At 43.4% G+C, this 27,981-nt stretch overlaps 1 protein-coding gene across 9 annotated transcripts in view; it reads left to right on the forward strand.

Annotated features, from left to right (window-relative positions):
* kalrna (kalirin RhoGEF kinase a) overlaps window positions 1-27,981 on the forward strand; it is a 284,612-nt gene that overhangs the window by 244,358 nt on the left and 12,273 nt on the right. For 5 of the 9 annotated variants that reach the window (XM_036958909.1, XM_036958912.1, XM_036958915.1 and 2 more), the window contains 19 exons: window positions 9,190-9,461; window positions 10,621-10,761; window positions 11,574-11,669; window positions 12,836-12,954; window positions 13,284-13,350; window positions 14,066-14,169; window positions 14,730-14,799; window positions 14,960-15,046; window positions 15,166-15,258; window positions 15,404-15,454; window positions 15,737-15,814; window positions 17,399-17,584; window positions 17,832-18,003; window positions 18,787-19,028; window positions 19,467-19,720; window positions 21,380-21,515; window positions 25,784-25,843; window positions 27,524-27,551; window positions 27,817-27,979. In XM_036958909.1, coding sequence (XP_036814804.1) covers window positions 9,190-9,461; window positions 10,621-10,761; window positions 11,574-11,669; window positions 12,836-12,954; window positions 13,284-13,350; window positions 14,066-14,169; window positions 14,730-14,799; window positions 14,960-15,046; window positions 15,166-15,258; window positions 15,404-15,454; window positions 15,737-15,814; window positions 17,399-17,584; window positions 17,832-18,003; window positions 18,787-19,028; window positions 19,467-19,720; window positions 21,380-21,515; window positions 25,784-25,843; window positions 27,524-27,551; window positions 27,817-27,979 — 2,419 coding nt within the window. The remainder of the gene's footprint in view (window positions 1-9,189; window positions 9,462-10,620; window positions 10,762-11,573; window positions 11,670-12,835; window positions 12,955-13,283; window positions 13,351-14,065; window positions 14,170-14,729; window positions 14,800-14,959; window positions 15,047-15,165; window positions 15,259-15,403; window positions 15,455-15,736; window positions 15,815-17,398; window positions 17,585-17,831; window positions 18,004-18,786; window positions 19,029-19,466; window positions 19,721-21,379; window positions 21,516-25,783; window positions 25,844-27,523; window positions 27,552-27,816; window positions 27,980-27,981) is intronic. The other 4 variants (XM_036958911.1, XM_036958917.1, XM_036958910.1 and 1 more) reach the window with 3 other exon arrangements.

The following is a 27,981-nucleotide window of genomic DNA, read 5'->3' on the forward strand; positions in this document are numbered from 1 at the left end:
ACCTGGGGAATAGTTACAGGGGAGAGGAGGGGGATGAATGAGCCAATTGTAAACTGGGGATTATTAGGTGACCGTGATGGTTTGAGGGACAGATTGGGGAATTTAGCCAGGAGACCGGGGTTAACACCCCTACTCTTACGATAAGTGCCATGGGCTCTTTAATGACCTCAGAGAGCCATATGGTGACTAAAGCTGTGGAGGATTCTCAGGCTAATTCAACACTTTCCTGAACAGACACTGCTCATAGCCCCAGAGATTCTCTTCAATTTAATTAATGTATATTAATGAATACGTCCACCTGTGGGACATTCCATACTGTACACGTCCTTAAATGTATACTGTACTAAGAACCTGTGTTACTGCATATTTGACACCACATATCAGGACAGGTAGTCAAAAAAACTAGAAAACAGACAGGCTGTCATGGAGGAGATTGTGTGTAGACTAGAGCAGTACACTGTCAGCCGTTGTTCTTATGTGCGGTGAGAATGGGGAATTAGGTGTATTGAGAGTGATAGCAGCCTGAAGGCTGTGTTGTTGAGTTGTGGCCAGAAGCAATGGAGCTTCTGAGAGGGTGACAAAGCCTGAGGCAGTATGTATCAAGTGCTTCATTCGGAGTGGTGATCTAGGATCAGCTCCCCCCAGTCCATGTAATCTTATTCATTGTGATCTAAAAGGTTAAACTGATCCTAAATCAGACATTGGATACGTACTGCCCCTGAGGTGCTCTCCTCCTCTTCCACCACCTCTTTCTCCTCCATGCCCCTCCAGCCCTGTGCACTGAGGTGAAGACTGGCCTGCCTGCCTGCCTGCTTCACACGCAAGCGGGTTGCTAGGGGACCATGGATCCTCAACAGAAAACATCTTAGGCATTTTTACCGCTCACATGTTCCAGCTGCCGGCCTGCTCCAGTACGTGTCCATGTTTTCCCCATTCTATTGTCAACCATGGCTCAATTAGAAATCACTTCAAGTCTTTGTGATACAGCATGCCGGTGGAGAAACCATTTCTGGCTATTGTTGGGAAAATGGTTATCTCTCTGCTTTTTCTCTTTTGTGCATTCTGAAGCTGAGACTAGGTAATTGACTCGAGGGTTGTTCCACCTCAAAAAGCACAAGAAAGAGGATTTTGACACCCACAATCTCTGATGATTCTGAAATTGTTTCTGTTGGAAACATTTAAGATTAGTATTCATGTGACATTATTTTGTTGTAATATCATTTGATAACTGCGCAATGAAGCTAAATGATTGCACCCAAATAGGCAATTTAAATGTATAGGATTCATATAATATTCAATAAATGTAGTACCTAACATCCAATTTGGACCAAACTATTTTGTAACCCCACACCAATCCCACCCCAACAACGAATATATAGTATCAGTTCCCCATGTCTGACGTAGTATGGAGCTGCGGCTCAGAGTATTGTTTCTTCATGCTATGTAATGTATTACCAGTGAATTTGGTAAAGTGTTATCCCCCGTTCAGAGAAATTTGTCATTGAAATTGTACCATCCTACATCCTGCTATTACCAGGTTCTGGCCACTAGATGGTGCCGTTCCGGGTTATTTCTTTTTTAACCCCCCCCCCCCCCCCCTCCTCTCAATGTTAAAGGTACAGTTCACCCAAATTACAAAATGACATGTTGGTTTCCTTAGCCTGTAAGCACTCTATGGACAGGGCGTGACAGCAATACATGCGTTGGATTTGTTGTCCACTGTTTCAAATACTAATTTATTAGCATTTGTGGCACAAATCCAATGCAAGTCAATGGTACCTATATTTCACACTTCATGTCCAAATCATGCTGAAGTATCTAAAAATGTATTTTGTACCTCAATGATGTTACTTATAGATCATTTGGGTATGAAGCACGAAAATGCTAATATATGTACCATTGACTTGCATTGGATTTGTGCCACTAATGCTAAAAAGTTAGCATTTGAAACAGTGGCCAGGTAAACAAAACCAAAGCATGTGTTGCTGTCATACCTTGTCCATAAATAAGGAAATCAATATGTAATTTTGTGATTTGGGGGAACTATGCCTTTAACATTGGGGGTTGGGAATTAATTTTTAAAAAATCACCTAATAGTAGGAACAGCACCATCTAGTGGTCAGAACCTGTTAATATCAGGATATAGGATGAGCCAAACCTAACAACTTCAATGACTAATTTCTTTGAACAGTGGAAAAAAAACATCACCAAATTCTCTGAGAATACATTACATGGGATTAAGAAACAATACTCAGAGCTGCAGCTCCATAGTATTTGTCAGACATAGAGAACTGATACTGTATACTCATTGTGGGGGGGGGGGGGGGGTCATTGTTAGAAAAAAGTTTGGTCCAAATCGGATGCCATTTATTGAATATTCTATGAATCCTATAAATTAAAATGGACCATTTGGGTGCAATGCATTATCATTCATTTCTCAGAGATCAAATTATATTTCAACAAAAAAATGTTGCAGGAATGCTAATCTGATCTGTTTGTAACTACAGAGAGGATTTCAGAACAATCTTGAGACGGTGGGTGTCATGGCTTGCTGAAATGACATGGAGCGGCTCTCAAGGTCATTCCACAGGTTGCCATTGTGTGAGACTGGCTCTATATCACATAACTTAATCACAGTCGGTGACACAGAAATATGACACTCTGTTTGCTCTATGCGATAATACCTCACACAAGCATTTTAAACAGGCAAACAGTTTAACTAGAGCAGTGGTCCCAAAGCATAAGCATATTATAACCCTGATGACTGTTTAACTCCAATATCTCACTGCACAATGTTTATATAGGGTTGGAAATAATCTACCCCCTTTGTGGTAAAAAGGGATTATTCTTGGTGGCTTTTTCTAGTAAAAGCAAAAGGTGTGTGATAGAAAGTGCTGATTTTGCGAAAGCACTAGGTAGCAGTGAGACAGCCGAGTGAGGAATGAGAATATCTCTCTCTTAGTGCGGCCATTAAGCGGTCGAGGTGGGAAATGAAGGCGCTTAAGAGGACTATGTGTCCCCAATGGCACCCTCTTCCCGATATGGTGCACCACTTTTGATCAGAGCCCTATGATCTTCCGTATGGGCCCTGGTCTATAAAGGAGAATAGGGGTGCCTTTTGGGTCACAGCCCTCGTGTACAAAGAGCAGGGCCTATTGGCCGGCCAAGGGAGCCACTATTTTTGTAGCACGTGACCATGAGAGCGCCTGCTGTCGTCAGCAAGCCTCAGTGTGACGCGCTGCTCTCCGAAGTGCTTTTCAAGCAGGCAATCATGTGTGGCGTCACAAGGCCAGCTCAACAAGCCACTGTCCAGTCACAGTGAGATTGTTACCACAGACAGCCTGCAGCGAATGTTCCCGAATCTGCGTCTCAAATGGCACCCTATTCCCTACATAGTTTACTACTTTTGACCTGGGCTCTGGTCTAAAGTAGTGCACTATATAGCGACCATGCTGCCATTTTACTATGTAGGGAATTAGGCTGCCATTTGGGATGCATCCCAAATATCTTTGAAGTGGAGTAGAAACCCTCATGTATGGCGGTTATTGAACAGAGGAGGCCTAGCCTGGAGCACTATGCTCCACAGCAGCTATGCAGGTCATAGCTGTAAGTGTACACACGTGTCCCATGCAGCCAAGTGTTGGAGTGCTCTCTCCCTCTGACAAAGGCCCATGGAGAAAGCCTGTCTGAAAAGCAGTGTTCATGTTATCAAAGAGCCATTTCATCAGTTGACTCCACATGGAGAGGAGGGGCTGTGGGTCACCTCAGTTAAAGGGATATTTCAGGATTTTGGTAAATTAATGCCCTTTATCAACTGTACTTTCCCAGAGCCAGGTGAACTTGTGGATACCAAGTCAAATTCTTCGGAAACAGCAGTGAAATGCTTACTTACGGGTACTTTGCCAACAATGCAGAGTTAAAGATAACTTTTTATAATTTAAAAAATATTTAAGAGGTAGTATGCTTGCTGTACCCAAAGACTTTCAGTCTTTGTGCTAAGCTAGTTAGCATTGGCTTGCAAACGGATCACTAACTTCCTTCATACTGGACGCAGATACATAAAAATGTTATCTACGAGTTCATCTGACTCTGGAGATGTAGATAAATGGTCTCATTGCCAAAGTCCCGAACTATCCCTTTAAAAGGCCTATTCCTTCAGACTGCCCTTCTTTCTCTCTCCTCCTCTCTCTCTTTCAGCCCTGTTGTTGACTGTCCCCACAGGGAGAGATTGTGGCTGGGACTATGATATGGCTGTGATACCCCTATGGGCTACTGAGCTAATCTACTTAATAATATCTAACAACAGGCTTTGTCCACATTATTCTTCACAAGCTCACTTCCCCATAATGAGTCACCTAGCACAGAAGCAACAAGTCAGCAGCAACACAGGCTACGCTATCCCACTCTGCAATTTCCTGTCAATACAGTGTATTTGGAAAGTATTCAGACCCGTTGACTTTTTCCACATTTTCTTACGTTACAGCCTTATTCTAAAATCGATTAAATAAAACAAATCCTCATCAATCTACACACAACACCCCATAATGACAAATCGAAAAACAGGTTTATCGAAATTTTGGCAGAAAACAGAAATACTTTATTTACGTAAGTATTCAGACCCTTTGCTATGAGACTCAGTTGCGCTCAGGTGCATCCTGTTTCCATTGATCATCCTTGAGATGTTTCTACAACTTGGAGTCCACCTGTGGTAAATTCAATTGATTGGACATGATTTCGAAATACACACAACTGTTTATATAAGGTCACACAATTGACAGTGCATGTCAGAGCAAAAACCAAGCCATGAGGTCGAAGGAGTTGTCTGTAGAGCTCCGAGACAGGATTGTGTCGAGGCACAGATCTGGGGAAGGGTACCAAAACTGCAGCATTGAAGGTCCCCAAGAACACAGTGGCCTCCATCATTCTTAAATGGAAGAAGTTTGGAACCACCAAGACTCTTCCTAAAGCTGGTCACCCAGACAAACTGAGCAATCGGAGGAGAAGGGCCTTGATCAGGGAGGTGAGCAAGAACCTGATGGTCACTCTGACAGAGCTCCAGAGGTCCTCTGTGGAGATGGGAGAACCTTCCAGAAGGACAACCATCTCTGTAGCACTCCACCAATTAGGCCTTTATGGTAGAGTGGCCAGGCGGAAGCCACTCCTCAGTAAAAGGCACATGACAGCCCGCTTGGAGTTTACCAAAAGGCACCTAAAGGACCATGAGAAACAAGATTCTCTGGTCTGCTGAAACCAAGATTGAACTATTTGTCCTGAATGCCAAGTGTCACGTCTGGCGGAAACCTGGCACCATTCCTACGGTGAAGCATGGTGGTGGTGGCAGCATCATGCTGTGGGTATATTTTTCAGGGACTGGGAGAGTAAACAGGATCAAGGGAAAGATGAACAGAGCAAAGTACAGAGAGATCGTTGATGAAAACCTGCTTCAGAGCCCTCAGGACTTCAGAAGATTCACCTTCCACAGGACAACGACCATATGCACAATGCAGGAGTGGCTTCAGGACAAGTCTCTGAATGTCCTTGAGCGGCCCAGCCAGAGCCCAGACTTGAACCCGATCGAACATCTCTGGAGAGGCCTGAAAATAGCTGTGCAGCGATATTCCCCATCCAACCTGACAGAGCTTGAGAGAATCATGTGGAGAAGAATGGGAGAAACTACCCAAATACAGGTGTGCCAAGCTTGTAGCGTCATACCCAAGAAGACGCGAGGCTGTAATCACAGAGTAAATACTACAGTTTTTTGTTTTTTAATACAAAACCTGTTTTTGCTATAGAGTATTGTCTGTAGAAAACAATTGAATCCATTTTAGAATAAGGCTGTAAAATAACAAAATATGGAACAAGTCAAGGGGTCTGAATACTTTCTGAAGGCACTGAATGTGTCCCAAATGGCACCCGGTTTACAATTGCTCGCGGGCGCGAGAAGTGTTATTCTCCCTCTTTTGTTTGCCACAATAGGATTGACTGGAGCAGCACATACAGTGGGGCAAAAAAGTATTTAGTCAGCCACCAATTGTGCAAGTTCTCCCCCTTAAAAAGATGAGAGAGGCCTGTAAATTTCATCATAGGTACACTTCAACTATGACAGACAAAATGAGAAAAAAAATCCAGAAAATCACATTGTAGGATTTTTAATGAATTTATTTGCAAATAATGTTGGAAAATAAGTATTTGGTCACCTACAAACCAGCAAGATTTCTGGCTCTCACAGACCTGTAACTTCTTCTTTAAGAGGCTCCTCTGTCCTCCACTCGTTACCTGTATTAATTACACCTGTTTGAACTTGTTATCAGTATAAAAGACACCTGTCCACAACCTCAAACAGTCACACTCCAAACTCCACTATGGCCAAGACCAAAGAGCTGTCAAAGGACACCAGAAACAAAATTGTAGACCTGCGTCAGGCTGGGAAGACTGAATCTGCAATAGGTAAGCAGCTTGGTTTGAAGAAATCAACTGTGGGAGCAATTATTAGGAAATGGAAGACATACAAGACCACTGATAATCTCCCTCGATCTGTGGCTCCACACAAGATCTCACCCCGTGGGGTCAAAATGATCACAAGAACGGTGAGCAAAAATCCCAGAACCACACAGAGGGACCTAGTGAATGACCTACAGAGAGCTGGGACCAAAGTAACAAAGCCTACCATCAGTAACACACTACGCCGCCAGGGACTTAAATCCTGCAGTGCCAGACGTGTCCCCCTGCTTAAGCCAGTACATGTCCAGGCCCGTCTGAAGTTTGCTAGAGAGCATTTGGATGATCCAGAAGAAGATTGGGAGAATGTCATATGGTCAGATGAAACCAAAATATAACTTTTTGGTAAAAACTCAACTCGTCGTGTTTGGAGGACAAAGAATGCTGAGTTGCATCCAAAGAACACCATACCTACTCTGAAGCATGGGGGTGGAAACATCATGCTTTAGGGCTGTTTTTCTGCAAAGGGACCAGGATGACTGATCCGTGTAGAGGAAAGAATGAATGGGGCCATGTAACGTGAGATTTTGAGTGAAAACCTCCTTCCATCAGCAAGGGCATTGAAGATGAAACGTGGCTGGGTCTTTCAGCATGACAATGATCCCAAACACACCGCCCGGGCAACGAAGGAAAGCCATCGAGAAGCTTTCTTCTCAATGGCTTGTCCAAATGTTTCCTTTAGTTTCAAGCTATGTTTTATCTCAGGGGGATGGATGTTCTCTCTGCTTTTATGGTTAGTAGTACTGACGATACTTCAGGATTGTGTTCATTTGGGAGAAATCTATTTTTTTTTGTGTACTGTTGCTAAATGTTTTGTTATGGTGTACCCTACTGTACTTTGCTTTTGACTGCATGGTGGTCGACCGGGAGTAGTTTGACAAATACATAATTCGGGAGCTTTTGCTCTAATCACTCTCTGGTGCCAGTCTGGATCTATGTGAGGACCTCTGCTCTCTTTTGGGTCTATGTATCCTTCCATAGAGGAATTTTGTAACAGAGTGCAGAGGCAAATGTCCTCGCCCTGTAGACCAGAGCTAGTCTGGATCCAACAGCACATACAGTTCCTTCAGAAAGTGTTCAACCCCTTGACTTTTTCCACATTTCTTGTTGTGTTTCTGTCTGAATTTTAAATCGATTCAAATGAGATTTGGTCTCACTAATCTACACACGATATCCCATTATGTCAAAGTGGAATTTTGATTTGATAAATTATTACAAATTAATAAAAAATGAAAAATTGAAATGTCTTGAGTCAATAAGAATTCAAGCCCTTTGTTATGGCAAGCCTAAAAAGTTCAGGAGTAAAAATGTGCTTAATAGGTTGCGTGGACTCATCCTGTGTGCAATAATAGTGGTTAACATGATTTTGGAATGTGGCAAAGAAATGTACTTTTTGTCCTGAATACAAAGCATTATGTTTGGGGCAAACAGAGCACATCACTGAGTAGCACTCAATATTTTCAAGCGTGGTGGTGGCTGCATCATGTTATGGGTTTACTTGTCATCAGCAAGGACTAGGGAGTTTTTTGGGATAAAAAAAAACAGAATAGAGCTAAGCACAGGCAAAATCCTAGAAGAAACCCTGGTTCAGTCTGCTTTACAACAGACACTGGAAGGCAAATTCACCATTCAGCAGGACAGTAACCTAAAACACAAGGCCAAATCTACACTGGAGTTGCTAACCAAGATGACATTGAATGTTCCTGAGTGGTCTAGTTACAGTTTTGACTTAAATTGGCTTTGAAATCTTTGGCAAGACTTGAAAATGGCGGTCTAGCAATGATACATTTCTGAGAAATGGCTGAATTTTTCTTTCCCTTTGACATTAGAGTATTTTGTGTAGATTGTTGATAATAAATAACAATTGAATTTTCCAGTCACTGAATGTCTTCAACTTGGTTAAATAGTTAGTAATAGCCTAAACTAGTCCACCTTTTAGCCATTATGAAGCAAGCTGCAGTTTATTTACATAAAAGTCAGAAAAGCAACTGTCCAGTAAACGTTTCCACTATCTTTTTACTGGCTTAAAACAAACATGAGCATCAAATATTTACAGAGAAAAGTGCATCATTATCAGCTAACACACTGGAAATATATCTTTGGGAAAAAAATAACATATCTCACAGGCCCTGTTTGTAGAAATAATATCAACGGTCAAAAGGAGATGTGTTGTGTTCTGAAACCAAGGCTTGAAATGAGCTGAACACACTGTGTGACTTGCATTCCTATACAGTATTAGGCTCCATTGAGTATTGTCGGTATACACATGGCTGCATTCCTACACTGTATTACATTGGGCAATGTTAATAAACAAATGACTGTGTACTGTTCACCCTGTGCTTTTGGGAAGGTTGGTATTTCTTAGTGGACGTCAGACTGCAAGGGATAACTAAGGCATAGTTCGTACAGAAAGCTAGCACTGTGTATGGACAGAGTCTCCATCCAACATGGCACCTTATTTCCTATGTAGTGCTCTACTTTGGCCAGGGCCCATAGGGCTCTGGTCAAAAGTAGTACACTATAGGGAATAGGATGCCATTTGGGACGCACACAAAGCCAACGAGAGAGTGCTGGTGTCTGACTCAGAGGCTCATCTTGTGTATTTGGGTACTATAAAGGTGTGTGTATGACAGAATGCTGTCAAGGTGGAATTCTGAAGACTAAAATGTGGTTTGTCTCGTCTCCTTCCAGAGAACTACTCGGTCAGTGGGCCCGAGGGAGCGAAGACCGAGTCGGTGGCAAGCCTGCAGCCCCAGGCATCCCAGAGCTCCATCCATTCAAACTCTCCGGGACCGAAGCGCTCGGGGAACACCCTGAAGAAGTGGCTGACCAGCCCTGTGCGCCGCCTCAGCCACGGCAGCAGCATCAAGAAGTTACCCAACAAGCACAAGAAGAGGGACGGCCGCAAGAGCATCGACCTGGGGCCGCCCGAGAGTGCCCTGCACGGCGAGAGCGTAGACGAGGTAACGAGTGTCTTGACTCCTCTCCACCGCATCTCTCGCTCTCTCTTTCCAACTCTCTCGCAGGACGCGAGCGCAGACGAGGTAACAATCACCGTCTCTTCTGCGTCCTCTTCAGCCTCCTCTCTCTCTTTCCACTCTCTCCATCCAGCGTGTCTCTGTACATACAGTGATGGGTTTCTAAGGGACATGTCCATCACGGTCCTTCAGGGACCGCTTATGGTGGACTCTTTTAGTTTTTTACAAAGGGTTAAGTGATTGGATCAAATTTAGAAGTACAGCTCAGGCAACGCCAGTTTAACCCATTGTTATCCAAACCAATGGGATTCTCCTCTAGATCCGACTGTTTAACTTCTCTTGAACCTGTAGGAAAAGGTCCATTACAAGGATTGCGTATCTAAAGCGAATCAAAATCTCTTGACCCTCCCATGTATGGAGGAGCAGTTTCCCAAGGATACATGATACAGTATGAGCTGTTATCTTATGACATCCTAGCCCAATTACCATGGGACAATTCTACAGGGTGCATAGGCAATGTTGGTTTAATCACAAGTCATGAACAATGGGCATCACAGTGTAAATTGGAGCCTTCTAGCAATTTTAGTCAGTGCACTAGTGTATATCTTTCCATTTTAAATGTGCGGATAGCAGCGCAATGTTGTGCTGTACTATAACCACTGCTAAATGTTTTAGATGCCTCCCACAAGGATAGAAAAGTGAGAGAAATGCATAATCACCATATGTTATTAGACAGCTACAGTATAATTTCACAGTACCTTGAAAAGTAGACTCCTTGTTCTCACTCCTAGCGGAGCCCCATGATATTTTTTATTTTTTTTAGACCTCAAGGAATGGTCACAGAAGTGTCCCACATGATTTGATCTCGCCGATCAGTGGGACTGTGATTAGGGCCACGTCCCTAATGGCACCCAATTCTCTCTAATTGGGCAGTGCACCATAATAGGGAATTGGGTGCCATTTGGGATGCAGCCCCAGGCCTGAAGTGACTTCCTACTGGGTGGCTGTGTGGCTCCCAGTGTGATTCTGAGACAGAGAGGCACTGTGGTGGAGCAGGGCACCCCAGTGAACCCCGGGACAATGGCCCACATTAACTCCCCCTGTTCGCCCCCCCCCCCTGACTCGACCCTTTCTATCTCTGCAGAGGGGCAGAAAGGAGGGCCCCCTGTCCAAGCCCTCCTCTGGAATGCAGAGCGGAGGAGAGGAGGAGCCCGAGGATGACTCTCACACCCCCCTGCCGCCGCCCATGGAGATCATCAAGGACCCCTCGTCCCAGGAGGAGAAGGTATGACATGACACCCTCTCTCTCTGACACCGTAGTACCTCTTCTAGATGCGTCTAAAATGGCACCCTGTGATGCTCTGGTCAAAAGTATTGCACTAGGTAGGGAATAGGGTGCCCTTTGGAACGCAGCCTTAGCAACAACGAGAAAATAGAACAAAAAAATGTCAAAAGGAATATCTTCTCTTCGGGTTAATGGACTTGTGTTCAAGCACCTTATTGGTCGCAGAGAATCTGTTATGTCATTCAGCACGGGCTCATAAGACGTGTCCACCTGCAGCCCCCTCCCCTCTGCTGTCTATGTGTACAGTACAACACTATGCCACAAACTACCAGATGTGTCTACAGCGGAGTCTGTGTCTGCTGTGCCCTGATGAATGCGAGGCATTATGTACACTGGCTTGGTTTACAGCTGGAAGAGCTGCTGCACTGTGTTTGACCTAACTAACACACTGTTGCACTGTGTCACATTCACTCTCTCACTTGGTTCTATATACAAGATCACGCCACACGGGCTGTGTCCCGAATGGCATCCTATTCCCTTTGTAGTGCACAGCTTTTGACCAAGACCTCTGGTCAAAACTAGTGCACTATAATTTGGGACGCACTCTTTGCCATTAAATTGTCTCTGGCCTACTGCTTACTGATCTAGCTCGTGTATAATTCCAATAGCACCTCACATTTCTCCACTAAAGCTTGCCTTTTGTAGCTGCTCAAAGGTCCTGACTAATTACTACCTTTGTCTCCCTGTCCCTGTTCCCTTTCTCCTCCTCCCTGCTACTAACACTCCCTTCCTCCCAAACCGTGCCTTTACAGTCCTCCGCATTGCATACTGCGCGTCAGGGCTCCGCCGATGTCCCCAGCACTGCGGATCTTGTCAGTGCAATAGAAAAGTTGGTCCAAACTAAGATGGTAAGTGCTAAGGTGAATGCAATACAAAATGGCATTGAGCAATTTCTACGCTGTCTTTGCACACTGCTAACAGTCGGTGACAATCTCTTAACCATCTCTAAACTAACCCCCTGTTTCTCTTGACGTCATCTACTCACTCCAACTTCCGCTTCTCAAAGGCCACTAAGCAACCATGTCATGCTGACTGGGAGCCACCATTTTGAGATGCACATCAGATGTTCATGTTATCGCGCCGGACAGTTAACACACAGCTTCCTCTCTCAATGTGGTTGATAGAACAGAGGTTGTGTCTCAAATAGCACCCTATTCCCTGCCTAGTGCACTACTTTTGACCAGGGCCCATAGGGCATAGAGAATAGGGTGTGATTTGAGGCTCAGCCTCTCTTGCCACAAACAGATCAGATTAAGATTAAGTAGTATGGCGTCAGGTGAGAGATCGTGTGATACGTTTCCGAGTATCTAATGCACAGTAGCTTCCTTGTGAATGTTCGTAAAATTTATTATTAAAAAAAAAATGTTGATCCCTTTTTCTCCCCAATTTCGTGGTATCTAATTGGTAGTTACAGTCTTGTCTCATCGCTGCAGCTCCCATACAGACTGGGGAGAGGCAAAGGTCCTCCGAAACACATCCCGACCAAGCCGCACTGCTTCTTGACACAATGCCCACTTAAGCCGGAAGCCAGCTGCCCCAATGTGTCGGAGGAAACACCGTACACCTGGCAACCGTGTCAGTGTGCACTGCGCCTGGCCCGCCACAGGACATCCTGCTGGCCAAACCCTCCCGTAACCCGGACGACGCTGGGTCAATTGTGCGCTGTCCCATGGGTCTCCCGGTCGCAACAGAGCCTGGACTCGAACCCAGAATCTCTAGTGGCACAGCTAGCACTGCGATGCAGTGCCTTAGACCGCTGCGCTACTCGGGAGGCCAAATGTTTGTTCATTTGACAATGTTTTTGATAACTCTCTTTCAGCTTTGTGCACGTGGAGCCATTTCCAAAAGAGCACAATACAATCGAACACTGTTTTTGAGATGCATAGACTTATTATGTAGCTCATTAAAGCAGAGTGATCTAATCAGTTCCCTCTCCCTGAGTCACAGCAGTGGACTGTGTGACTATAACCTCTGACCTCTGGCTTCATATCCTCACTCTCTTCCCCCTTGTTAGAATCTGGAGCCAGGTGCCTATCCCAGCTTCACCAATTTGACTCCTCCAGAACAGACCAGCCCAGCCCTGCCCAGGAACCCTGAACTGGAGCAGAAGGCCAAAGCTCTGCGTGGACGCATGTATGAGACATGTAGCTAAACCTCTGGCTGACTCCCAATTCCCAAAGTGTGCATTTGCGCACTCCCCATCATGGATTTACCAATGGTGGAAACTTCCTCCAGCCAGTGATTACACCAATGCAATGGTTTTAAGTCAATAAAGGGGAGTGTTCAAGTGCACACTTTGAGAGAAAGTGGCACACAAACTAGGGCCCTTGCCTCTCTTGACACTCCCAAGTTAAAGTCCCTTTGTTTGTAGCATGACTGTGTATAGAGGTGGTTCACTCTGCAGAGAAATGCTGCCTCCTGTGTGTATTCAGGTCACTGAACACACTTGTCCTTTTCCTCAGGTTTGTCCTCAATGAGCTGGTACAGACGGAGAAGGACTATGTCAAAGATTTGGGCATTGTAGTGGAGGTGAGTTGAGAACAATCTAGTCCTAGCAGGGGACTATTCAGCCTCAAAAGTGCAGAAGGAGCGTGAGAGAGAGAGGCAACAGTGGTGTCCTAGTAACAGTGGAGAATGTGACCAGTCACTGCTCTAGTTTTAGAAGTAAATCTCCAAGGTGTGCGTCCCAAATGGCACCCCATTCCCTATTTAGTGCATTACATTTGACCAGAGCCCTATGGGCCACTATATAGGGATTAGGGTGCCATTTGGGACACATACAAGTGTTTGGTGCTGGAATAGCAGCCAGGCTGTGTCCTTGTTGTCGTCCTATTTGCATTGTGTCCTTTGGTATTTATGTCAAAGTCACAGAGAAGCTCTCTGACTTATGACCATATTTATGTGCAGTTCAGAAAACATCTTTTGAGTATGGTTTTGTCTTACATAGGGAGATAAGGGCATAGGGGTTTTCTCACATCCAGGACCTGAGTCCCAAATGACAACATATTCCCTATATAGTGCACTATAGGCCCTGGTCAAATGTAGTGCACTAATTACGGAATATGGTGCAGTTTGGGATGCAGTCCATGAATTCAACCATATGTAGTAATCCTATACTCTTTTTTCCACCACATGATAGTTTTACACTGCTGATTATTGTTGGACTCTCATGTTTCCCTTGACGAGTCATATCAAGGTCACAACCTGAATTCGGTCTGATTATTATTTTTTTTCCCCCTTGTAGGAGTTCATGAAGAAGATGGAGGAGAAGGGAGTACCTGAAGATATGAAAGGAAAAGACAAAATGGTTTTTGGGAATATTCACCAGATCTACGACTGGCACAGAGAGTAAGTTGTTTTCCAGTCTGCTGATTGTGTCTGTGTGCAAAATGCCACCCTATTCCCTACGTGGTGCACTTTTTTTTTTACCACAATGTGACTCTGTTGCTATCAATTGATCAAATCACTTTTTGTAAAGGAGAATGTGTGTAATTCAATTGAGGGTTCATATAAATGATCATAATTTAACATAACATATTTGGTAGTTGAATAACATTTGGGGAAATCGGATCTAGACTTTATTTTCCTTATTTATTATTATTATCATTAAATATCCTGCCGAAAAGACTCCATGAGTATTGTTAAGCTATGTCGAATTGCAGGAAATGAGCTTCAAACCAACATGTTTGTCAATTTTCCTTGTTCCCTCAAATTAAACAAAATCAAGCTGGTGGTGTATTTAATATAGCCATCTCAGTAAGCAATCATAAAAAAAAATGTAAAGGAGGGGATTTTTCAAATGTGACAAAGGTAGTGCTGGGGATAAATGTTGGGAACCCCTGGTAGAAGACCAAACTTAGGCGTGTAATAAAATGTGCCACTATTTTGGCTTGTGTTTCCTCCCACAGTTTTTTTGTCGGTGAGCTGGAGAAATGTCTTGAAGACAACGAGCACCTTCCTGAGCTTTTCATAAAACATGTACGTGTCTCATTTGTTGTTCGGATGAGATGATGGGTGTTGTAGAACTTCAAGTTAGACACATTTACCAGACTTACTGGGGTTTAAAATTATTATTCAGACATTTTCAACCATAGAACTGGAAAATAAATATACTAATACTGTGGCTTCTTTTGAACAGGAGAGGCGACTACACATGTATGTGGTTTACTGCCAGAACAAGCCCAAGTCTGAATTTATCGTTGCTGAGTACGACACATTTTTCGAGGTGAGCTATACCACACTTCTGAGAATTCTTGAGCAGCCTGAGAAGGGCTTTGTATAAAATATATTTATGTTTTGCATAATTAATAAGCCAAATCCTATTTGCATCTAATTCTACTTTAGGGCCTACAGCAAGAGATCAGTTCAAGACTAGGCATAAGTGACTTTCTCATAAAGCCAATTCAGAGAATCACCAAGTATCAGCTACTTCTAAAGGTAAGGCTAACATTCTCAACTCCAGCATACAAGGAACCCTGTAACATGCAAGTCTTAGATATACTCGATTTACACCAAACGTTCCATTATTTTATTTGTTCGCCCTATTAATTACTTAACTCTTTTTATTTGTATCTTCCTTCAGGACTTCTTGAAGTATAGTTCCAAAGCAGGACTAGATTGCCAAGAGTTGGAGGTAACAGAAACGATTTGCGATTGAAGCTATAGAGTATGTGTTGTTTAGGGTTTCCCAAAAATACCTGTTTTTTTTTTTCTGAAATCCCATTTGGAAGATTCATGAAATCTGTATGGAAAAATTCAGAAATCTTCCTGATTCCAGGAAACTTTCAACCAGGATTTCTGGAAAGCTTAGGCTTTTTTGGGAAAGTTACTGGAAGTTGTAACCGTAGTTGTTGTGTATCTATCAACGTGGCTATATCTACTTCAATGCTCACACCATTCTTAATGTGTTTTACAGAAAGCAGTTGGTTTAATGTCCCAGGTCCCCAAGCTGTGCAATGACATGATGAATCTTGGCAGACTACAAGGCTATGAGGTGCTGTACAGTTTCATGTCCTGTATTTATTTAGCCAGGATATTCCACTCAGTAGCAATGACCACTGTTTCCCAGGGAGTCAATAAAGGCGTATACATTAAATAGAAAACAGCACGATGTGATTTGTTATGTCATACGTGTACAGGAAGTTAGCGCTGTGATTTTAGGTTTGTTTCAATCCCATGCTCAAAATGTACTAATGAAGCTGTATTACCTGTCTTATTGGACGACCAGGCCAGGGCTCAGTCTGTTTGTTCCTCCACAGCCATCGTGAAAGTCACTTTGACGACACTCACGACTAAACGAAATCTCTGACCTCCAAGATAAGCAAAGATTTGCCTTGCCCGCTGTAACCGTGGGGAGATGAAAGCACTGTTTGACAATGGCCTGGGCTATGTCCCAAATGGCACCCTATTCCCAATATAGTGCACTACATTTGACCAGAGCACTATATGGGTTGAGACGCAACCCTGGTCTCGGACCAAGCGCAAGTGCCTGCTGTTAGCTTTATGACCTGGTGAGGAGAGAAGGGGCTGATGGACCGTGTAATACCCCTGTGTTGACAGACAGACTGGGGGATGGCTGACTCTGCTTTATTCTCCAGTGTTGATAGATGTTGAGTCAAATCAAATCAAACTTTATTGGTCACATGCGCCGAATACAACAAGTGTAGACCTTACTGTGAAATGCTTACTTACAAGCCTTTAACCAACAGTGCAGTTCAAAAAGAGTTAAGGAAATATTTACTAAATAAACTAAAGTTGAAAAAAATATGAAAAGTAACACAATAAAATTACAATAACGAGGCTATATACAGGGAGTACCGAGTCAGTGTGCGGGGGTACAGGTTGGTTGAGGTAATGTACGTTTAGGTAGGGGTGAAGGGACTATGCATAGCTAATAAACAGCGAGTAGCAGCAGTGTACAAAACAAATGGGGGGGTCAATGTAAATAGTCCGGTGGCCATTTGATTAATTGTTCAGCAGTCTTATGGCTTGGGGGTAGAAGCCATTTAGGAGCCTTTTGGTCCTAGACTTGGCGCTCCGGCACCGCTTGCTGTGCGGAAGCAGAGGATGGCAGGAAGCTTGGCCCCAGTGATGTACTGGGCCGTATGCACTATCCTCTGTAGCGCCTTACGGTCAGATGCCGAGCAGTTGCCATACCAGGTGGTGATGCAACCAGTCAAGATGCTCACGGTGGTGCAGCTGTAGAGGTTTTTGAGGATCTGAGGACCCATGCAAAATCTTTTCAAAAAGTTTTGTCGTGCCCTCTTCACGATTGTCTTGGTGTGTTTGGACCATGATAGTTCGTTGGTGATGTGGACACCAAAGGACCTTGAAACGCTCGACCCCCTCCTCTACAGCCAACGTCGATGTGAATGGGGGCCTGTTCGGCCCTCCTTTTCCTGTAGTCCACGATCAGCTCCTTTGTCTTGCTTACATTGAGGGAGAGGTTGTTGTCCTGGCACCACACTGCCAGTTCAATGACCTCCTCCCCTATAGGCTGTCTCATCGTTGTCGGTGATCAGGCCTACCAGTCATAACTGAACCTGTGTGTGTTTTGTGTTCCTGTTCCGTCCCCCAGGGTAAGCTGACCAGCCAGGGTAAGCTGCTGCAGCAGGAAACATTCTTCGTGACAGAGCAGGATACGGGCGTTCTGTCGCGCAGCAAGGAGCGCAGGGTCTTCCTGTTTGAGCAGATCGTCATCTTCAGCGAGCTCCTCCGCAAGGGCTCATCCACGCCGGGCTACCAGTTCAAGAAGAGCATCAAGGTGAATTACGTCAACCACGACCACAATCAAAAGATCAGGGCCCACATTCACTAAGATCAGGGCCCACATTCACAAAGCGTCTCAGAGTGCTGACCCCTCTTATTCATTATGATTAAAAGGCCAAACTGGTCCTAGATCAGTACCTTCTAATGGAGCTGTTTCTGAAAACAATTTCCTATTTCCTACTTATGCGTTGATAATGAGTTGTGCATTGATGGGTTAGCATGCTTGTGTTTCATTGTAACAGGTGAGCTACCTGGGCTTGGAGGAGCATGTGGAAAATGACCCGTGTAAGTTTGTGCTGTCGTGTCGAGGGTCGGCCGAGCGCTTCACCCTGCAGGCAGCCAACCTGGACATCAAGCAGGTGTGGGTCCAACATGTCAGCCAGGTCCTTGATGCCCAGAGCAACTTCCTGTCTGGTGAGAGAATGTCCTGCCTGACAAATCAAATCAAAGTTTGTCACGTACAGTGAAATGCATACTTACAGGCTCTAACCAATAGTGCAAAAAATGTATTAGGTGAACAATAGGTAGGTAAAGAAATAAAACAACAGTAAAAAGACCGGCTATAAAAGTAGCGAGGCTATAAAAGAAGCGAGGCTACATACAGACACAGGTTAGTCAGGCTGATTGAGGTAGTATGTACATGAATGTATAGTTAAAGTGACTATGCATAAATGATGAACAGAGTAGCAGCAGTGTAAAAGAGGGGTTGGTTGGGGGGGCACACAATGCAAATAGTCCAGGTAGCCATTTGATTACCTGTTCAGGAGTCTTATGGCTTGGGGGTAAAAACTGTTGAGAAGCCTTTTTGTCCTAGACTTGGCACTCTGGTACCGCTTGCCATCAAACACCTCTACTGTCATTAGCCAGCTCTAGGGTTGCAAGATTCTAGTAATTTTTCCAAGATTCCCAGAAGAATTTCAAGAAATCCAAGTAGGAGGATTCCAGAATTCATGCTCATTCACTTCTGATTCAGGTAAACTTCCAACCAAGAATTCTGGAAAACCTGGAAAATTTGGGAAATGTACTTGAATTTTGCATCCCTAGCTATATCAAAATTGGTTTAATCATAACTACAGCCTCAACACAGAGTAGTTTTCACCTCTATCATGGTCCTTATCTGTCTGACACGGAATACACAGGTATTATGTGGATTATCAGCCATTAACTAGTGTGTGTAACAATTGACTATCTCCACAGCCCTGCAGTCTCCTATTGAGTACCAGAAGGAGAAGGGTAGTTCTCACTCCCTCACCAGAAACCCATCGGGCAGCCGGCCCCCTAGTTGTAACAGTAGGCCCCTCTCCTCCTCCTCTGTGGGGGCAGAGAAGCCCCCCCTGGCGGGACCGGGACGGACCCCCACCCCTCTCGAGCTATCTACCTCCAACGGTAGCCCCTGCTTCGACCCCACGAAACACAGCGAAAGCTACGAGTCCACCAGGGTGAGTCCAGTCTAGTTAAATCTAGTCCAGACCACACCAGTCCAGATCACTCCAGTCTAGTCCAGTTCTGTCCAATGCCAATTGCCAGGACACACCCAGGTCTTAGTGTTACCTCCCCACCTCTCAAAACTCTAGCACTGCAGAACTAAGGAGGTTGGAACATTGCAGGTGTGAATTCAGGCTATTATTAGTTCTGATGGCTGGCCTAGTTTTACTGCGTTTCAGCAGGAGACGACGTGTTCAAACTTGCTGACAAGAAGAACTGAAGTCAGAGTTAAGGAATTGACTCGATGTACTGTACTGTATGTGATGACTCAGGCCCTTTTGAAAGGTTTGTTATTTGAATGTGTATACAGGTTTGTATCAGTGCTGTGATTTCCACTGTTGTAATATAATCATCCTCCTTCCTGTACCCCCCACCCCCCCCCCCCCACCCAGCAGCACGGCGGCGGATGTAACGGCATGTCCTCCACAATGATGGTGACTCAGGACTACAGTGCACTGAAGGAGAATGAGATCTGTGTGATCCAGGGCGAGATGGTGCAGATCATGGCCACCAACCAGCAGAACATGTACCTAGTTTACCGGTCTGCCAACAACCAGTCTCCTGCAGCCGAGGGCTGGATCCCAGGCCACATCCTGGGACCCCTCACTAAAACGCTCAAAGACAGTGCTGCTGACGCAAGCATCAAGTAAGTGTCCCGTAAGCCCTGCCACCACACCCACGGAGCTGCTCTGATTGGATGAGGTGAAAGTTGTCTGCTCCAATCCCTACCCCCAACCCCCTTAATGGGAACTAACTCGGAAATGTTGGACTACACAGGGGTCATGTTTTTATCCCTTTTTTTGTTTGTTAATATATGTAAAGGCTTATTAAATAATTATCTGAAAAGAGCTAAAGGACTGTAGAGAATCATGGCTTCATTTGTAGAGAAGACGCACAGAGAAAATCTTACATCAATGTGGAATTGACTGGTCTGGACGTTCATTTCTGTTTCTAACATCGTTTTTTTCTTTACACGTTTAAAAAAGAGAGAGAAAAAGGAAAAGAACGGCCTGATGGACTGAAGCCTATTTCTCAAAGTGGAGAAAGTTTGTTATTGTCTGGCAATTTGTACAGATTGTGTTTTTATTTTATTTTTAGAACTTTTATTTTGTTACTATCAGATATGTTGGCGGTTTACTGTAAGCGTTAATTTGGTTTGTTTACTGATGCACTCTCTTCAGTACATTCCTGTATGAAGTATTTTGCACTATTTAAGAGAATCCATTATTAAGGAAGGCAGGTTGTGCAATATAATGATAGTCACAATGTTAATCATTGTGCTTGTAGTGTAACTAGACATTTGAAATGCATTTGAAATATGTAAAAGACCATTTTGACGTAAGCTTGCATTTGCAAGGCAACAGAAGTGGAACTTGTTTGCGTTAGAAGAACATCAGTGACATTGTTTTATATCGCTAACTCTGCAGTCAAACTGTACCTTTCTCCGCTGACCATTGCTCTCACAGCATTAGACCTAGATTCCATTCTTATCTCACATTGAGGGTCAAATGAATAGTGAAATCAGTTACCAGTTATCTTCTAATGTTGATTTTCATGTGTCAAGATCTCTATCAAGTTTAATTGTGGCTTGCCATCCATTTCTTCCCAATGATGGACCATTTCTAAATCATGGGCTTTATTAAAGTGATCATCATTCTCATGGACCTGGTCCCGGTGGTGTATAAATACATTGACAAAACACAAAACACCACTTCTGGGATCTACATAAAGGAGTGAAGACATTAGGAGTAGTTCAACAGCACTTTATTCACTTTCTATATGATTTGTTTATTTTTTTACCCGTTTTGTTGACGTAGTCCGATTTTATTATAGTAGACAACTTTATTTTCAGTTTTGTACTAACCCCACCGGTCCTCGAGAAAAGTTGGTTGTGTACAAAGCAGCGTCGTTGAAAATCTCATGACAACGTAGAGCCCTTGAATGGTTGGTCAGACGCAAACAAACTGTGCTGCTTTGACACAAATTGTGTGTCCACTATGGTGTAAGAGAATCAAGGTATGGTAGCGTATGGAGAAGTCACATTTTAAATAGCTTGTCCGTCTTGTGTGTCTACATTTCTAATACACTGTGATACAAATATGAACATTAGCCTTTTGTTTTTCTGTTACAAAGAAGGTACATTTCTGTCTCTCTTTCTTTTGCTTTCTCTTGATCTCAATCTCACTCTGATTTTCTTTTCTTTCAATAAAGTTGGCTAGCCCCCACTCAATCCCCCCCCCTGCACCTCCTCTCCCCTCCCTGTGAATAAGCGTGGATTTGACTGGTACATTTCTTGGCACAACAGGAAATCTCTTTCATGGAATACCCTGCGCTCGAGAAAGCGGACAGAAAAGGAAATCAATGGCAAGGGTGGTGACGCAAGGGTTGAGAATGGACTCCGTAAGCCCAAGGAGATTCTCAGCACCAAGGTCACTGTCGAAGTGAGTAAGCAGGCTAACGACGGAGATGGAGTTCTATGACCCTGGCTGCCAATCCCTCAACTGTGTCCCGTGATGTTAATAATCTCCCAACACTTAAACATGATCATCTAACTGCACTCACTGTCTGCTCTCACTTTGGTTTGACTCCCCCTTATGCATGACACTAACGAGTCAAGTGACTTCTTGTCTGTGAATTGTGGTGGTTTTGGTTTTTGAGTAAGCTAACTTTTGTTTTTGTTCAAATGAACAACTTTTGTTTACATTAATGCCACTGTGAAACCACCACTTTGATAGCTTCATGGGTTCCAGGACATATGTTATCTCCTAAATGAAAGTCCTCATTCCAGAGTATGGGTTTAGCATGACGGTATTATAAGCTGTTCAATTAAAACACACTGAAACTGGATCTCACTATACAGTGAATTCGGAAAGAATTCAGACCGCTTCCCCTTTACCACATTTTGTTACGTGATTCTAAAATGGATTAAATAAAAATAAATGTCCTCATCAATCTACACACAATACCCTATAATGACAAAGAGAAACCTTTTTTTTTTGTATCTTTGCAAATGTATATAAAAAACATACCTTAAGTATTCAGACCCTTTGCTATGAGACTCAGGTGAGCTCAGGTGCATCCTGTTTCCATTGATCATCCTTGAGATGTTTCTACAACTTGATTGGTAAATTCAATTGTTTGGACATGATTTGGAAAGGCATACACCTGTCTATATACTGTAAGGTCCCACAGTTGACAGTGCATGTCAGCGCAAAAACACAGCCATGAGGTTGAAGGAATTGTCCGTGGAGCTTCGAGACAGGATTGTGTTGAGGCACAGATCTGGGGAAGGGTACCAAAAAAATGTATGCAGCAATGAAGGTCCCCAAGAACACAGTGGCCTCTATCATTCTTAAATGGAAAAAGTTTGGAACCACCAAGACTCTTCCTAGAGCTGGCTGCCCGGTCATACTGAGCAATCGGGGGAGAAGGGCCTTGGTCAGGGAGGTGACCATAAACCAGATGGTCACTCTGACAGAGCGCCAGACTTCTTTGTGGAGATGGGAGAACCTTCCAGACAGACAACCATCTCTGCAGCACTCCACCAATCAGGCCTTTATGGTAGAGTGGCCAGGCGGAGTCACTCTTCAGTAAAAGGCACATGACAGCCCGCTTGGAGTTTGCCAAAAGGCACCTCAAGGACTCTCAGACCATGAGAAACAAGATTCTTTAGACTGATGAAACCAAGATTGAACTCTTTGGCCTGAATGCCAAACATCACGTCAGGAAGAAACCTGGCACCATCCCTACTGTGAAGCATGGTGGTGGCAGCATCATGCTGTGGGGATGTTTTTCAGCACCAGGGACTGGTGGGAAAGATGAACAGTGCAAAATACAGAGAGATCCTTGATGAAAACCTGGTCCATAGCGCTCAGGACCTCAGACTGGGGGCGAAGGTTCACCTTCCAACAGGACAACAACCCTAAAGCACACATCCAAGATAATGCAGGAGTAGCTTCGGGACAAGTCTCTGAATGCCCTTTAGTGGCCCAGCCAGAGCCTGCACTTAAACCTGATCGAACATCTCTGGAGAGACCTGAAAAAAGCTGTCCGGCGACGCTCCCCACCCAACCTGACAGAGATTTGAGAAACTCCCCAAAATACAGGTGTGCCAAGCTTGTAGTGTCATACCCAAGAAGACTCAAGGCTGTAATTGTTGTCAAAGGTGCTTCAACAAAGTACTGAGTAAAGGGTCTGAAATACTTATGTAAATGTGATATTTCTTTGTGCAAACATTTCAAAAAAACTGTTTTTGCTTTGTCATTATGGGGTGTTGTGTGTAGATTGATGAGAAAAAAAGACTATTTAATACATTTTAGAATAAGGCTGTAACGTAACAAGATGCAGAAATAACCAAGGGGTCTGAATACTGAATACAAATGCACTGTACATTACATTATCTTTCTGTATCAATGTACAGTATTAGTGAATTTCAAAGTAAACCCATATCAATTCCAAATGATGCTATGCTAAGTCTGCCAATCCAGCTATCATTTTAAGCATGTTAGAGTACATTGTTTTAATTTGACAATTATGGCCATTCAAAAAAAATCGCACAAAGTTTGCTTGCAAGTTTGTCCTCGTCATGGGTTGTTTTAATATTTATGGCACTACCCCTACACTCCCAACATCAAATATGAACTGAAAAAGAGACCTGCACATAGAATCACAGGTCTGCTTTGGTGTGTTGTTAATTATCTTGTTAGATTGTATTGTTTCAGGTGTCAGCTCTATAATTTCTATGATTTAATGTAGCTACATTTTCCAGCTCATCCAATATGTATATATTAATACATTTACCTCCAATAGGCTCAGTCGTTCCCAAGCAACTCTACGTTGCAGATTCACTCTTTCTTTTCGTACATTCAAGCCTTCCCACATACTACATGCTGGATTGGACCTCTAGCCCTTATCCCCATAGGCCATCCAAGATAAAACAATTAGTTACTTTGCACTGTAGGTGTATGTATCCAATCCTTTCAGATATACAGGAATGCTTGGGGAGTATGGTCTATGGGATGAATTTGAAATTCAGCACTAGATTTACTAGTAAACCCAAATCCCATACACAGTTAAGTGATAATGCCCCTAGAAGCCTGTGTTTGGAGAATATATTGGCACGTGTGCCACAAATAGCTACCTTGCTGTTATTTTAGCTGCACTTCTTGATGTGACTGTAAATTAGCTGTTGTTGTCTCCCTAGCAAGCAAGGGATAAGAACGTTGCCAGCCAGTATGGCAATGGAACATTTAGAAGGAACGACTGGGTCGCGCCTCTAGCAAACAAACTGATAGAACAAACGAACGATCAGCCGGTTTGGGTAGCAACCCTAGATTTGTGTCAGGACTATGTGCATGGATGAACCTAAATCCCATACACAGTTAAGTGATAATGCCCCTAGAAGCCTGTGTTTGGAGAATATATTGGCACTGTTCTCTGGCATTATCACTTTTATACAACAGGTTACCAACATATTCAAATAATGATTGACATATTTTCATAACTTTTTTTACTTTGAAGAATTTATTCATACTATTTTATCCTTGCACAAGACATAGTCTTGACACAAATCTAGGGTTGCTACCCAAACCGGCTGGTCGTTCGTTTGTTCTATCAGTTTGTTTGCTAGAGGCGCGACCCAGTCGTTCCTTCTAAATGTTCCATTGCCATACTGGCTGGCAACGTTCTTATCCCTTGCTTGCTAGGGAGACAACAACAGCTAATTTACAGTCACATCAAGAAGAGCAGCTAGAATAACAGCAAGGTAGCTATTTGTAAACCTTGCTGTCGGTCTCTCCAACATTGTTTCAATATTCAAATTTGATCTCCAGCTGTCCAATATTTGTATACACCCAAAACAATGAGCTAATGAGGCGAGATTTCGCCTGGCATAGAAAATGTGCTCTCTCATCAGGACACTGTTGTTCAAAGGAGCTAGCCAACAACAGAGTAAACACAATTACTTAAAATAAAAAAAAGCTGGAAAGACTGCAAACTAGCTGCACTTCGTTTTGTTGTACCTTTTTTCAGGTGACATTTCTTTGTATATATCCATAAAAATAATGCCAGCAGGATTCATGTTTTCGATTGACTGAGAAACGCTGCCTGTCTTGTCTCGTCCCGACTCCCGTTCATTACAATGGGACAGCTGGAGATCGAATTTGAATATTGAAACAGTGTTGCAAATGTCGGAGAAACCGACAGCCATTTTTATACATATCTCCGCTGTTGAAAACGAAATGTTAGTCTAAAAGAAATGTGAGATAATCTCTAGATGCTTTTTATAGTGGAGATCAGGTTTGTAAATTGCTTGGCTGGGCTGATGGGACAGTGGATTGCACAGTCTGATGGAACAGAGTAAATAGGAATTTTAAGTCATAGATTTAGTCCGGTGGTAACTTGTGGAATAGACACCAGCTGTAATGCGGTTTTAACCAATCCGCATTCAGGATTAGACCCACTCGTTGTATAATAGCCTACAAAGAATCCTTGGCCCACATTCAGAAAGCTTCTCTGAGTGGAAGTGCTGACTGAGCTAGTATCAGTTTGACTTTTCGATCATAATGAATAAGATTGTATGGACAGATCCTACATCGGCACTCATACTCTGAGACACTTTGTGAATACGGGCCCTGACCATGCCTCTAGCTTGGGGACCCAGGGCCTTTGTAACCTCTCTAATTTTGCTTTCTCTCATCCCACACCGCAGGAGTCAAACAGCTCAGAGGAGTCAGATTGCGATGATGAACTCCCCAAAACTAGCATGGAGGTAGTAGTACACGCTGATCTGCTGTCATGCATGCTGCCCAGTTGAGTTTCTGTAGCTAACCCAGTGAGCACAAGAAGTTGAAAATGTCTTTTCAACATATTTTTCAACCAAAAAAAAACGTATTTGTAACGTCTTTTCAACGTCTTTTGCTCGTAGGGAAGTCTGCATATTAGCAAGAGGAAACTACACAGAGCATCTTAGGGGTTTCCACTGTGGTCAGGAGCATTCTCCCAAAACACCAGGTTCCACATATTGTTGCACTAGCTACAGAGGTTTCATCCATAGAAATATAATCACTAGAACAGTCATCCCCTTCCAAGTCAATGGTTATGCAATGGGTGGACTGGCGGCCATTTTGAAAATGTACCCTGAACAGGAACCAATTTTTGTTCCTGCTCCTTATCTGATAGCATTTTCTGGATCCAGCCTCAATGAAGCCATGGGTGGAGTTTGTAAATGCATTAGCCACTGATTGGTGCACAATATTAATATATCAGATAAGCACCTGGGGTGTAATCATTAGTCAAACGTATTGCAACAGAAACCGTTTACTCCAAACGGAAGATGTTTTTCAACTATTTTTTTTTCTTCTATTGGACAAAGTCAGTTTGTTCCGTTTGGCTCTGTTTGGTTCCTAGTGATTACACCCCTGAAACACATGAGCAAAAGAAAAAACATTTAAAATGCGTCTTTTTGGTTGAAAAGACGTTGAAGATATGTATTTGTGCTCACCTGCATAATTGTAACTCCTCTACAGCCTGTGGACCCCCAGGAACAGTAGCTGCTGCATTACAACAACTAATTGGGATCCTAATAAACTAAACCAGCCTGCTCCCCTCTAAAGCTCGCTTGGTCCTGTGTGGCTCAGTTGGTAGAGCATGGCGGGTTCAATTCCTTCACGGGCAACCCATATTAAAAATAGATACACGCACAACCAACAGTAAGTTGCTAAATAGTCTGCTAAATGGCACATATTACCATTGAAAATGCTCTAAGTTCCTCCTCAGTTCCAGTTCGTGGTCATTGTATTGGAAAAGCATCCTCCTTTGCCTTTAACAGACTTGACCTATCAGCAGGTGTGTTAGTCTGTTGTAAAGATGTCCATCCTTTTTGATTTTCAATACAATTGTTCCTATTTCATGTCATTATATCCCTAAAGCAGTTTTAGTGATATTTTTGTAGGTGCTGCATGTGCCACTTGTCTGATCTCAAGCATCCACACGTTCTCTTCTTGTGTAGCAGTGTGGTTTCCATGGAGCATTACTGCAACCTAGTGCTCCTACCTTGGAATAGGTTCATGAATGTGGGAAAAAAGCCTCTCACAAACCCCTTGAAGCATGTTACTACTCCTGACCCATCTTCTTTTGGATCCCCTGGTGCTTGCATCCCATGCTGTTTTTTTTTTTATTGAGAACAATATTTCTATTATGCGTTTTGTTCAAATGGGTTTTTGAAGATTTTTAAAGGCAGAGTATGCCTAAATGTCACAAATAAATGTGGGGTACGATGCCCTTGTACAGTAGCCTATATTGCAAATAATGTTTAAATGGTAGTACACAACTGTAACACAGAACTCTCTTGAGGTATGTATGTATTCACTCACTATAAAACGTATAGCGTATTCCAAACAAGAACATTAGTTCATTCATATTGCCTAACAGCCGTACCTTTTCTTTGCAGATAATGAACCCCAATTTTATACAAGAAGGTAAGATGAACTATCAGAACATAAGTTCCTGCATTTCAATGCTTAAGAGTGAAATCAATCACTTAATTACTGATATGTCATGGATCCTGAGTCTGGTTGTGTCTCAAATGGCAGCCGATTCCCTAATAGTGCACTAATTTGACCAGAGCTCCATGGGCCCTGGTCAAAAGTAGTGCTCTATCTAGTGTGTCATTTAGGATGTAGCGTATATTTGCTGTTAGAATGTGGTGTGGTTAGCTGACACTGTGTGTGTGAATGTATTTAGTGGCTCCAGAATTCCTGATACCACTAGCTGATGTGACATGTGCATTTGGGGAGACGGTGGTCTTGTGCTGTAAAGTGTGTGGACGTCCCAAACCCAACATCACTCTGAAAGGACCCGATCAGAGCCCGGTTGTCAACAACTGTCGGTTCACTATCAACATTAGGT

The sequence above is a fragment of the Oncorhynchus mykiss genome, chromosome 22, assembly GCF_013265735.2.
Source record: "Oncorhynchus mykiss isolate Arlee chromosome 22, USDA_OmykA_1.1, whole genome shotgun sequence".
In the NCBI taxonomy this organism is placed as follows: Eukaryota; Metazoa; Chordata; class Actinopteri; order Salmoniformes; family Salmonidae; genus Oncorhynchus; species Oncorhynchus mykiss.